Source organism: Amphiprion ocellaris, chromosome 16 (assembly GCF_022539595.1).
Source record: "Amphiprion ocellaris isolate individual 3 ecotype Okinawa chromosome 16, ASM2253959v1, whole genome shotgun sequence".
Taxonomy (NCBI): Eukaryota; Metazoa; Chordata; class Actinopteri; family Pomacentridae; genus Amphiprion; species Amphiprion ocellaris.
Genome location: NC_072781.1, coordinates 26,038,038 through 26,051,955, shown reverse-complemented (window position 1 = coordinate 26,051,955; position 13,918 = coordinate 26,038,038). Strand labels below are relative to the sequence as shown.

Below are 13,918 nucleotides of genomic sequence, written 5' to 3'. Positions count from 1 at the left end.
AGAGGGGAAGAAACTACAAAGACCAGGACAAACTGAAGACAGGAAACTACAGGAAGACTACAGGAAGGGGGTGGGTACAGAGGCTGGTACCTGTCAGTCTTTGGTGAGGGGGCATGATTGTCTGGAGTCAGACAGTTGGCACTAGCGCTCCTAACCCTGTCCAGAGAAGGCTGCAGATCACTAGATGCACCACAGCACAACATGCCATCCAATGGAGGAAGAGGAGGAGGAGGGGAAGAGGAGACAGGAGGAAAGGACAGAAACACAAAGAGAAAAACAATGGACAAACAGAATAAGTATTTCAAAAGAAAGTCCGGTTAGATTCCCAAAATGATAATGCTAGTTAAAGAACAAAACCATAACTGATGGACTGGCATCAGGATGGGAGAGTCTAAGCTGTCATGGCTGTCATGGAGATGGAGTATGGTGGAAAACAGGTCTCTCAGCTGTTATGGCTATGGATGGAATGATCTGCGCATTTTCCTCAAAACCCGGAAGGCTTAAGCTTAACCATGAATGATCGTCTGTATGTGTGAGTTTGTGTCTTACCCAAGTGTCCCCTCATCGGTGGACATTACAACACGGTGTGTGAAGGAGTGGCGTGGTGCCATGACTTTTTCCAATCCCCTGATAGAGCTTATCTTTTGGCATGCAGGCAGCGTGGAACTAGTTACAAGATAAAAATTGGGGAAAAAAACAAAAAAGAAGAAGCAAGCATTCAAAAATGAAACTAAATAAAAGAAAAAAGTGAGATTGGAAACTAATTTACAAAGCTCTTGCTGCCGTAGAACGTAGTCATATAAAAGGAGTTCACAGTCTTATGAAGATTGCAAGCTTGTGTGTCTCATTCTACCATTAGGATGCACAATTTTGCGCATGTCCTTACTCATTAATGGGTAACTACCTCTACACAGGTTGAGAAAAAGTGGTCCATCAGAATGTCTAAAGGTCTCAGTATGCTTCAAGTGAAGAAGTAAAAGTTCTGTTTATTTTACTTCATAAGTTGTGTTTCCATACAATTGTCAACAGCTTTTTCTTAAATGAAAAAAGAGGGAGAATTAGGCTGTTGCTTTTAACTGTTTTCAAGTAAATACGCAATGCTACATAGTGCTGTCAGAAGGTGGCAGTATAGGCTAACTGCTATAAAAACCATGAAAAAGAACAAACGAACAAAGAACAAACAAACAACACTTTGGCAGTCACCAAAAAAAAAAAAAAAAAATCTGTATTTTTCAGCTGGTACAGGACAAGTTGCATGCTGTTTTGGAGTTGGGGATACTAGCATGACATGTATGGATAAGAAATTCTTGTGGTTGAATAATCACTCCGAAAAGAACAACTGTGTAAGACAGTATCTGGGTCTAAAAAATTTAATAAAACATTAAAGGTACAAGGTGTGTGGACAAAAACAGTTCCAGGAGGAAGGTAAGTTTACAGTTTTGTTGCGTAAACCACTAACAGCAGGAAGAAGCCAAAAATGACACCGTGGAGAAAACTGGCTATGCAGACTAGAACTTAAATTGATTCACTTTCACCGTCTGGGTGAGTCGTGCATGAATTCAGCAACTATAGCTCAAATCTGTGTGCAAAGCTGCAGTGAACTACTTTGCATCTACATCTCTGATTCATCCCTCTTACGCCATAGCAGTGGGAGCTGGGGCTCATGGATAATGTAGTATTTACACCCATATATTGTCCCATAATGATGAACAAATCATGAACTGTAAGACATAATCTGTAGAGTTTTATATTTATATCTGCAGTAACAATGAGGATATTGTTGCAGGAAAAATAACTGAAGCAGGAAAACAAAATGTGGAAAACCTTTCCAGATTTAAACCCTTGTTCATTTGAAGCATACTGAGCCCATAACTTAAGACTTACCTGTTTGCCTGTTTGTGGATACCGTTGAACAAAAGTGGCATCTTAGGGGGCAGTGTGTTATTGTGCCTAGTAGATCTCCTGATGTGAGCATGCATGCAGCAAACACAAGTAGGAAATGGAAGGAAAATGGGTGTAAGAGCAGAAAAAACAAGTGCATGAGAGTGCTTGGACAACAGACGAAAAAAAGTGGCAACTTATCCAGTGATTTTATTTGCTATGTACTACTATTTAGCGCATCTGAAACTATGTTGAGCTTGTTCAAAGACAACCTGCTGGGTGCTTTAATCTGTTTTAAAGCGAGAAAGATTTCATGCTTTAAGACTGTCTTCACAAGTCATACAGTCTAACATTTTTCTGGATAGTGCATTCCTTGCTAAAATCACTGGTAAGCTTTTGCAGTGTAAGCAAGTAGAACTAAAGCACTGCATGACAAGCATACAAGCATCAAAAGCCAACTCTCGTCTCTACAGACACACTTAAAAACGCCCTCCTCTGTCAAACACATCCATGTGTATGGAAAGTACAACCAAAGAGTTGCCAGCTTATTATAGGCCTATCAGAGTCCAGGTTGTATAGGGAAAACTTTCATCTACCTCTAATGAGACACACAGATGTATTCTCAAGAGCATAACTTACCTCTTTGGCTGTGAGCTGAAATAGCAATCTAAGACCCATGTGGATATGACTACAGCACATGTGACACACAACTACTACACAGCAGTAGGTCTTGATATCTCAAACTATATAAAAGTAACAGTGTGCAGAGACCGGATCTCTGAATCATTATAGTCAAAGACTGTGCATAATTCCTGTCTTGATTTCTACAGGAGGGCAAATACTGAGCAAACAACTTGTGTTGATTCTAGCAAGACATACTGTTGGCCTGGTTGTAGAAAAAGCATCAAAACACATAGAAGCATGGTGCTGTAGTGTCCTCTTGTGGATCTGAGGCAGTAGTACAACTGTACTACTACAGTATTTCCTCTTATAAGCTGCTTGGCCTCTTTTTTATAAATATAACTTAAAGATGACTTTCCAGCTTGTATTTAAAGAGCAAATAACATCGTGGCATTTTTTTGTTTCTTTAAACTCTACATCTTTCTTACTAGCAACTCCAATAAATAGACCCAAACCAGCTACAAAGGTATGCTGATAACAAGCTTTGTATGTGCATCCAAAGCCTAATATACTGTATTTCTCTTTGTCACAGAAATGAGTGGGCTTGGGGCTAAGAGCTACAGATAGCATAAGGAAGTTAAAATTTTCATGGGATTTGTTGACAACAAAAATCAGTTTTTCCAGCCCTGTCTGCAGCCTCAAGTGTGTTTTCATGTATATTCTCTATGCAGTTTAGATGACACACAATATAATATTTAAATCACCTACTTACAAACTTTCACAGCAAAGTAAAAGTTCCTCCTAAAGTAATCTATTATAAGTACTATTTTCAGAATTTTTAATAAAACTGCAGTGAAAGGCAATCTGACAGGAACACTATGCACATTAGGCTATGCCTCATCCAGAGCCCAAATACAAAACCAAAATGTAAACAGCATGTCGTGATTGGCCAGTTTACCTGGTATGCAGGCACTCAGCACTTTTGCCTCGCATTGATTGGTGGATCATGATGACCTCACTGTGGTTACCATGGGGATGGATGACACATGAGGAAATCAACAACAGTCAAAAAACCAGAAGAGCAGAGGGAGAAGAGGGTGAATAGGAAAGAGCAACTGTCGCTGTTCTCTATGCACACCACACACACACTCACACTTACACACTCTCTCACACACACACACACACACACACACACACACACACACACACACACACACACACACACACACATTTAGAAATGCCACAGATTTTTGCAACCTCGGACTTTTCTTCTAAACACAGCTCTAAGGTCACTTTATGTAATATGACAATCTCCAGATAGCAACAGCACAGAACACTTGCCAAGATACAAAGAAAACAGAAACAAAAAAAAAGGAGATTTGCTAAAATAAAAGCAGGGAAAAACCTAGAAATATGAAAGAGAAGATAATGTGAATGGTTGTTCGATAAAATAATGTTTAGCAGTACTGACAACAGGCATTCACACCACACACTGCTGCAGTAGATGCAGATTTTTCACAGTGATCAACAGCCTCATACCACAACGAGCAAAGATTCATAGAATATTTTCTGTGGGCAAACAGTGGAAGCACTTCTGCTAACATTTAGTTTAATTACGTAACAAGTGGTGCAGTTGTGGCCACAGACAGGCACGAACCTGTCATCCAGGTAGTCTTCTCCCTGATGGCGACCTCCTCTGGCAGGGTCGTAGTGGCGTGTTGGTGAACGAGAACGACGAGTGTGAGGAAGCTCGTCATCCAGACTCCTGAAAGAAGGAGTAAAAGAGACAAAAAGATGAAAGAAAGAAAGACTGTTGGGTTAGTAGTCAGGCAATATTGCGGCAGACTTGGTGGGCAGACTCATTTGGCTCAGCGAGTAAAAGCAGAGCTGGCAGCACTGTGTGTTCTGCATTAGACAGACATTTCATTAGTAGATGGACTCAGTTTGCTGGCTTCCAGCAAACCATCCTCATTTCTTCTCTATCTCTCTGCAGCTGTACTCTTAAAAGTAACCAGTATCCTCTCACCAGGCTGATATTGGTGTTTTATTAGCAATCACCATCCGACATCAAACCATGCCCCTCATATTTGCAGAAAAGCAGTCGGCCCTTACACAAAGAAGTGTATTATGTTATTCAACCCTTACCTCTGGGTGGGAACGTTGGGCGGCCGCGACCGGATGCGCCCCTGCTCCTCACGGTGCGGGGAGACAGAGCGGGAACGTATGTGATGGGCGGGTGTCCTCTGCTTTTCAGGCACCTCCAGGGTAGATGTGGACTCCCGCTGCCTCTCCCTGCCACGCCCATCTGCTGCTGGGTACAAATTGCAACACACATGCACAAACACAACGTGGATGAGTGCACCAACATATTAGTATCAAACACGACAAAATACACAGGTGTAAATCTGTATATTTAACCGCGACAGAAAAAAGACTATGACTGGAAAAAAAAAAAATCTCCACTGTACCATGTCATGTAAGAGTATGAATTATTATTTTACAAACATGGTGAAAGTATGTTAATGACAGAGGGCAGACCACTTTGTCCAGAGCTTAGCGGCTTTGTAGTCCCTAAACTGTGTTGAAAAATACAGGACAATTACCATGTTCTGAACTGGGAAGATGTGTGGGCCTGGACATAGTGAAAAGTTGTTGGTGGAGGAAGAGCTGTAACAGTAAAGTTTATCATTCTGCAGCATCATTTTGTCTATATTTGCCAGTTGTTTACACCACACCACCACAGGCCCTGGAATTCCCCTAGCTAACCATTTTAAAACTATGTTAAGTGTCTGCTACCTCTCAACATAGAATAGAAGTACTTTATTAATCCCAAAGGGGAAGTTCAGTAAACATTTATGATTAATGTCATGTTAACACCCTGCTGCCTCATGTGTTTTTAAAACCATGCTAATACCCTGGTACCTCACAATATGTACATTTAAATTCATGTTAACCTGCCTCACTTTACTATAGTTTCCAAAAGTGCTAGTGAAGAGTTCACCTTAAAATCATGTACATGCTAACAAGTTAGTATGGAGACTGATACCACTAGATATTGTAAGACGACAAGATGACAAACTGTGTCCCGGATACAAACTATTTAAAGATTACACTAATAATAGAACTGCAGCTGACTATTTTTCATTACTGTGCACTGTATTTTTAAAATGTAGCTGAAAAAAAAAATCATATTTCTTTGGTGGTAGCAGAACTGAAGGTAAAAATAGAAAACAGAAAGACTGATCATCCTTGAAGCGATCTGTGCGGCTGTGTCAGGCTTTGTAGTGGTCCCAAGGTCACTGGCTTCAATTTCAAAAGAAAAGCATCTCAAAGCTCACAGTGGGCTGTTAGTTTTACTTTGGAAAGAGCTACCAAGGTTTTTCTTTCATTCCTACCATGCATGGAAATAAAACAAAAAGTTGGTCAAACTAATGAGATCCATTTATCCAATCCTCCAGGTTTTTTTTTTAACTTTGGCACTCATTAACAAAAAAAAAACACAGATACACAATGGTGTTCGACTGATATAGCAGCTATTCTGTGATTATAGGAGATACCGTGAGCTGAATTTGAGGAGTTTCTTTCAGCACTGAAATTTGACAATGAAATTAGGATTTTTATTTTTTTTGCATTGACATGAGATTTTACACACGGAATTGTACTTAAACTAAGACCACGAAATACTATTGCCTACACTTTCTGTTCAAAAATTGGAAATTAGAAGCAATTATTCAAAAGAAAGAATTTTTTTCATCCATATTTGGATGTGGAAAATGACCACATTAGTTAATTAAAATAAATTTTCAGCTTACACAAAAACTCATCTATATATCAGTCTAACCCTAAATACAGACACATACATTTACACGATACAGTGGTACACTAATGCACACAGAAACATAAAAATCTATGTTTCAACATACATGGTAGATTCTCTGCTTGGTAATGTTAAACTCACTAACTCTGCTGCTGAAGGAAATGTATACCATCAAAGTGTTGTTTTTTTTAGATCCAACTCATTTCCAAAGCAGAAAAACACCTGATTGGTGCGTAGGAGGCCGACTGTTTCTCCCCCATGCCAACACATAGCCTACAACATGACAGTGATCCCCATGCATTGATATATTTGTGGTGACCAGTCAGTCAGTCATATCTACTCTTTGGACGCTCAGTTTTGTTTTGCATTTCAATTCAGTTCAGTTGAAAAAATACTGAAAACAGATTTAAGAGCTGGGGTCACATGAAGAGCTTTTTGATCAGTTCATATTTACAAAAAAAGTTTTTGAAGTCGGCACTGATAAGAGTTTCTAGCGTCATCTCAATGCAGTAAGACTTATGGAAGACATTTAAGCAAAAAGGAAGGAAGATCAAACTTTTTTGGGTGACAAGAAACCCCCAAAACACCACCACAAATAAAAATACAAGCTTTAGGAAACACTGCATGTAATACTAGGAACAAGTCCCCACCCACCTTTAGACACTACTGCTGTACCCTCATCAAATTCAGCCTCTGTTACCCGTTGAGAACCTAAACAGTCACAGACACACACACACACACACACACGTAGATGCGTATATACACACACATATAAACACGCACACATCCAGATGCAGTATTAAGGAAGGGTAGTGATGACAGACATTAACATACATGTTATTCTATTGACGGTAGCCTATTCATAACCTATTTCTCTTTTACAGTGATGAACGTACTTTCACATACAGAGGATACGAAAGAACTTACAGATCAATACACAAAATTAAAGGCGTTCACAGACTCAGACTCACGCTGCAGTTTCTTGCCAGGGGCATCTGTGTGTCGTCTGGGCAGGTAGGGGGAGGGTTGAGGCAACGGTATGGATGAGACATCATGTGTTTGGAGTGGATACCAGTGAGGCTTGTCGTCCAGTAAGGCCGTCTCCAGCTCTATCAGGATCTGTACAAGTCAAAACGCAAGCAGTAAATAAAGACCTTGTTGCTGTTCATTAAATTGATTGACAGTTGAAGGTGGCGTGTAAATATAAGAGGAAAGTGTTTATATTTGCTGTTCAAACATCTCCTCGTCAGTATTCAGAAGAAATCACACAATTTATGTTATGTGTCAAAGTAATACTTTTTTATTACAGAGGAATGGGCTGCATTACATGATTTTTGAGGGGCAGTTAGACAATAACTATTTTGATATCAACACAGCAAACAGTACCACTGTATGTTCACCAGCTAATCACTAACTGTCCGTCTGCCATGGCTCTGGATATGTAGCATACAGAAGGCTTTTTAGTGTAAAACAGCTCTCTGATACTGGCAGAATTCCAGTTGCCTCCTCAACATCGACATGTACTGTGTGGTACCTCTCCCATAAAGGTGCTGTCCTCCTCTGGTGACCTGGGTTGGTCCCATACAGTCAGCTCCAGCATGTGGTTACGGAAATCCCTGCGATGGACGTGAGTGTAGACGAATGTCTGGTTCCACTTGGGCTCACAGGTCTTCTTCACTGCTTTTGTCCTCCGTTTGCTCTTGTCACTGTTAAAAAAATACAGATATTCAGTCAGTATAATTTCCTTTTCAGTAGCACCTGCCTTTCTAATAGGTCTTTTTGTTGAGAAAAGAATAAAACCAAAACTTCCTAAAAGTAAAATCACAAACCTGCTTGTGCCTAATTCATCTAAACGTACTTCGTTTTGGAATGCATTTACAGGTGACTTTTTTTGTTTAAGTTGCTTTAACCTGCATTTCCTCAAATGGATACTCGATGCTTGTTAGAAATAAGCTCTCTAAGTACCGTATCCGTTTCAAAAAGGAAGCCCTTTGAATGTTTTAAACAACTTGTCAGAGGCTCATTTGTTAAATTAATTGGAGATGGCAAGTGTGCAAAGTATCCTTTTATTAAGGAGATGATATGGCTAGAGAAAGACTGTCATTATCACAGACAGTTTCTTCCTTTGCACAAACATAGATTCTGTATTCCCAAACAACTGAAAAAACTGGCAGGAAATATTAAATTCATACTTCAGGAACCTGGTAGATAAAGATGGTGCACTAGAGTAGTCCTTACACTCTGTGGACTAGAAATGTAACGACTTGACATTTCACGGTTATTTGGTTATTTTTTGGCTCATCTGAACTCTTTTTCACTTCCAGTCTGACCACATAGATTCTGTTTTGACGCAACGTTCACACGCAGTCTTCATTTTAGAACTTAGTGTATTTATTGTGAGTAGCACTCCCTGTGAAGACGTGGCTGTCGTACCTGCGGTCGGGGAGGAAGTACATTTTGATGTAGGGACTCCTGGGCCGCCCGTCAGGCCGAAGAGGAAGATCCACAGCTTGCAGCACGTTGACTATTAGCTGGTGACCCACTTTGTCGTACCACAGCTTCACCTGGGCGGGAAACGCACACACAAACAAATCTGATACAACATCTTCTCTTCAACTCCACAAATCAACAGAGCCCATTATAGTCAAAGTGGACACACTCACTGAGAGTTGCCCTGGCATTAACTGTGGAGCATCTTGGAGCATCCCGGGACTGGAGGGAGATAGGACATTTAAGGACGGTCTCTCCATCTTCTGGGACTCAAAAGAACTGGAACCTGCTATGAAGACAAAAGGAAAAAAAAAAAAAAAGAAACACCAAAAAGGAAATGTCAGCAGTATTTCACAGGGGACAAAAACAGTCGAGTCTGACCATGAGTCAGAGTAGAAAAATTATCTAGTACAAGTGCAAATCCAAAAGTGTGTTCATATCTATGTAGCTTCTCGTTTCAAGAGTTCCTTCTCTTTGAAAACTTAACATAAAAGGAGAACAGATCATTCCTCTGCTAACCTGTCAGGATGACAAATTACTAACAGTCTGTCCTACTTTGAGTCCAAGAGGCTTTTATTTAGTAATACTGTTGCCTCATACACTTTGCAACTAGTTTTATGATCAAATGTCATAAAGTAACTGCTCACATGCAAACTCATTTCCTTATTTTGACATATATTCTTGACATAAAATACAGTTGCATCACAGGCGTCCCTGACATATTTAAAACCATTGCCAACCGAAAGCTTAGAAGGGTCAAACTAAAAGGAAAAAAAGTCACCATTGTTAGGGATATGACATTTCTCTTTCTCTCTGGGAATTACATTAAAATATCGATACCATTGGGAAATTAGCTTAGCTTAACAGGAAAACATAACCAACAATCACCTCTGAATCTCACAAATTACAAATCAAAAGTGAATCCATCTGTCTCTGGCTACACAGCACATACACCAATCAGGCATAACATTCTGACCACTGACAGGTGAAGTGAATAACACTGATGATCTCTTCATCATGACACCTGTTAGTGGGATGGATATATTAGGCAGCAAGTAAACATTTTGTCCTCAAAGTTGATGTGTCAGAAGCAGGAAAAATGGGCAAGTGTAAGGATTTGAGTGAGTTTGACAAGGGTCAAACTGCAGCTCTTGTGGGGTGTTCCTGGTCTGCAGTGGTCAGTATCTATCAAAAGTGGTCCGAGGAAGGAACAGTGGTGAACCAGCGACAGGGTCACGAGGAGGGAAGGTTGGCCTGTGTATTCCGATCCAACAGACGAGCTACTGTTGCTCAAACTGTTGAAGAAGTTAATGCTGGTTCTGATAGAAAGGTGTCAGAATACACAGTGCATCACAGTTTGTTGTGTATGGAGCTGCATAACCACAGACCAGTCAGGGTGTCCATGCTGACCCCTGTGCACTGCAGAAAGCACCAACAATGGACACATGTGAGCATCAGAACTGGACCACGGAGCAATGGAAGGTGACCTGGTCTGATGAATCATGTTTTCTTGTACATCACATGGATAGCCAGGTGCATCGCTTATCTGGGGAACACATGGCACCAGGATGCACTATGGGAAGAAAGCAAGCTGGCAGAGGCAGCGTGATGCTTTGGACGATGTTCTGCTGGGAAACCTTTGGTGCTGCCATCCATGTGGATGTTACTTTGACACGTACCACCCACCTAAGCATTGTTGCACATCATGTACACCCTTTCATGGAAACAGAATTCCCTGATGGCTGTGGCCTCCTTCAGCAGGATAATACGCCATGCCACAAAGCAAAAATGGTTCAGGAATGGTTAAAGGAGCACAACAACGATTGAGGGTGTTGACTTGACTTCCAAATTTCCCAGATCTCAATCCGAGCATCTGTGGGACGTGGGTCAGGGCTATTTTGGCAGCAAAAGAGGCACCAACACAATATTGGGCAGGCGGTCATAATGTTATTCCTGATTGGTGTATGTCAGATACAGCTGCTAGTTTTAGTATAAGGCCATTGCTGTAGTTCCAGCAACCAGTTCACACTAAAAACAGCAGGAATGCAATGTTGAATTTCTAACTCTAACTCATACATCAAAAAAATTAATCATCAGTGTAAGACAGTTAATTAGCCAGGCCAACATACAGATATACAAATACAGAGACATCCCAACATCTCAGAGGAGATACCTACTAGATTCTAATGGAGGGTGGGGCGTGTCGGGGATTCTTGGGATATCACTGAAAGAGAAACAGCAACAACACATCAGACACTCTCATACTGGCATCTACATTGGATTAAATAACATTAAAAGTAAAAGCGGCATACAGGCACACATGCATAGACAGAGTAGTTCTTACGCAGGGTGACAGTAGCGCTGTAATTGAAAGGTATCTGGATGTTCAGGTTATGTGGTTAAAGAACATGGCAAAGAAAAAGGGGAGATGTGAGTAGCTCTTCTCGAGACTGCAGTGTTTCCCAGACTCTTTCAAACATTTGTGATGGCCCAATCATGAGTTAAAATAATAATGGCCGGAAACCAATAGCTATATTCTGACCACACCACCATCTTTTCTTATCAACCACCACCCATGGGAAACACCAGAATCCACTGCTCCAGCTCGATGTAATACAAAGTAAGCATGATGATCTGTGCAACACTTATCGGGGTAATTTCTTGTTTTAAATTAAATTTTTAAAAAGGGAAAGTCTTTAACATGTTAAAATTTCAGTGCCACCACTGATACATGAAGGTTTGTGTTAGAGTGTAGTACAAAAGGAAGCAGTGTTAAAAAATCTAACATCACCGATGGGGGAACAAACTGATATTCAACAAAATTCTCCTTAAAATTATTCACTCTGTATCTGAGAGTTATAGGTGAAGATCATACCACTCACATGTCTGTGTAATAAGTGTAGAGCTGGAATCTAGACAGTTAGCTTGGCTAGCTCAATTTAGCATAAAGACTTAAACAGCTAGGCTAATCACAACCCAGCTCCTGCTCTGTACTGAATGTACAACCATGAGAGTGAAACCATCTTCTTATTTAAGTCTTGTAGAGAAAGAAAGTTTTTATATTTCAATTTCTGTTTTAAAATTCAAATATTACACAGATAAGTGTTCCATAGAACATAGGTTGCTTTGTAGCCCATTCCAAACTCAAAAATTGTAAACATGTAAATGAAATAAAATAAATATAGCTTGCTTTATGAATCCCAATGTCCCAACTTGAATACCTAAGAACGAAAGTAACAGGTATACTGTATGTGCAGGATTTTACTTTTGGATCCTCAGGCTTCACCAGAAATGAAAAAGAGGAATTGCAGATGTTGCGCAGAAGGTTTCAAAGCTTGCAAAAGCATTGCTACAGTCATGGGTGTTTCCCATTGGCCATTTTGCATCCCATCATTGAACTCCAGTTTAATTTAGATGGCAAGAATAAAACACAAATATTTTCACAAAAATCTGAGCTTCCATCAGTTGGCATCCCTAATAAATAGGATTCAAGGACGTTCATTTTGAGATGCAAAATCGCCCAAGCAAAACTAGAGGTGTTTCAATAAGCGTGAGAAGATTAAAGGAGTCCTAATAAAATGTGCAGATTACTTACTGATATTTTCTATACACCCTTCGTGAGTGTTTGGGGAGAAATTAATACATTCAACTTTGTTTTCCGTTAAAGAGCAAATGAGGTTAATATTTAAAATATGAGAACGTGTACAACAGAATTCACATCATACATCTAATCCTTGATCATATGCTATGAAATGTTTGATTCAAATGTGTAAAATGCCACCGTAGTGCTGTATTTCATGTGTCTGTCCTTTTCAAAGAACTTTCAGTTCAGAGTTACCTTCCAGTTCATTTTATAGTAACGTTTCTTATAATTTGTATAAAAATAGCAGGTTTTCCGCTGTAAATTACAAGAATATTTCCAAAAAGTACTACACAAGTTGCAATCAACTATGAAGGAAATGGAAAAAGTGTCAATAAAATTCTACAGGTATACTTGCAAACTTTTTTCTACTTAACTTTCAGAAACCAGAAAATAAAATGGCTCAGTGTTTTACGATTGTCAGTTTTTCTAAAAAAAAAAAAAAAAACTAAGAAAAAAACATGAAAGAAAATGGACTATTTTTCACTTATCAAATGCATGATTTTTGGTATTTTTAACAACTCAAATGTAACAAGCACATTTACTCCAATACCCTTATAATTACTACCAAATTCTGTGGACTTTGTTTGGGACTATTTTAGTAATTGACAGCTACATTATAGGTTACTTTTGAGGAAATAATCAAGACAGCTGGAAAATACAAGGCACTTAAAATAAACCGTTACCTAATTTTCTAATTCTAATAAAAAAGTTTCCAGGAAAGAACGATAGAATTTGTTATTAACTACAGGGGAATGGAGGCAGTTTTCAGTTTCAGCATTTTGAAATAATGAATTCCAGTGCATTGCTAATGTTAGCTAGAAAGTCTACAGAAAGTCAGTGAACAGCGGGCCAGCAAAACATGTAAAAAGTGTCCATCAGAAAGTACCTAACTAAATATATAGAGAGAGTAATGAACAAATATATGCTTCATTTTAAATAGAGCAGTTCTATCAAGGATTTTTCCCATGTAATTTGGGTTAGGTGACATGGTTCTTTCATGAAAACTTCCAAGAAGTTATTAGGATATTATTTAGAATATATATATATAAACCTAGAAAACATATTCTAAGGATATATGATATCTGTTTTTGAAGGACAGTGTGATATTTTTAGTGGGTTGTAATCTAAGTGTGAAAACAAGACATTTTCCAGATAAGTCCAGATCTTCTAAAGAGTAACCGTAACCAACTTGCATGTGTATTTCAACTATGTGCAAAAATGTTTGATTTAGGATGGAATAATGAAAGCTCCTTGATATGAGAGTAAAGACATCCACAACATTCTGAAAAGCAGCAGTCAGTATAACCTCAATCAGCATAGAGAATTTACCTTTATAGACTAGCATCATAATAGAGAACATATAAAGTATTATTTGACTTCTATAATCACACTTAAGACTCTAAAGTGCACAATCATAATAAAAATAAAATCGAGTCTGTCATTTGCAAACAGCGGGCCATTTATGC

General features: G+C 39.3%; 1 protein-coding gene across 33 annotated transcripts in view; it reads right to left on the bottom strand.

Moving 5' to 3' along the window:
* LOC111570507 (regulating synaptic membrane exocytosis protein 1-like) overlaps nt 1-13,918 on the bottom strand; it is a 109,821-nt gene that overhangs the window by 17,959 nt on the left and 77,944 nt on the right. For 7 of the 33 annotated variants that reach the window (XM_055018442.1, XM_055018447.1, XM_035949552.2 and 4 more), the window contains 13 exons: nt 12,405-12,422; nt 10,987-11,033; nt 8,983-9,098; nt 8,753-8,883; nt 7,854-8,025; nt 7,291-7,438; nt 6,974-7,030; nt 4,648-4,813; nt 4,160-4,267; nt 3,461-3,520; nt 1,885-1,962; nt 550-666; nt 91-180 (listed from right to left, as the gene is read on the bottom strand). In XM_055018442.1, the coding sequence (XP_054874417.1) occupies nt 91-180; nt 550-666; nt 1,885-1,962; nt 3,461-3,520; nt 4,160-4,267; nt 4,648-4,813; nt 6,974-7,030; nt 7,291-7,438; nt 7,854-8,025; nt 8,753-8,883; nt 8,983-9,098; nt 10,987-11,033; nt 12,405-12,422 (1,308 nt within the window). The remainder of the gene's footprint in view (nt 1-90; nt 181-549; nt 667-1,884; nt 1,963-3,460; nt 3,521-4,159; nt 4,268-4,647; nt 4,814-6,973; nt 7,031-7,290; nt 7,439-7,853; nt 8,026-8,752; nt 8,884-8,982; nt 9,099-10,986; nt 11,034-12,404; nt 12,423-13,918) is intronic. The other 26 variants (XM_035949557.2, XM_035949560.2, XM_035949561.2 and 23 more) reach the window with 16 other exon arrangements.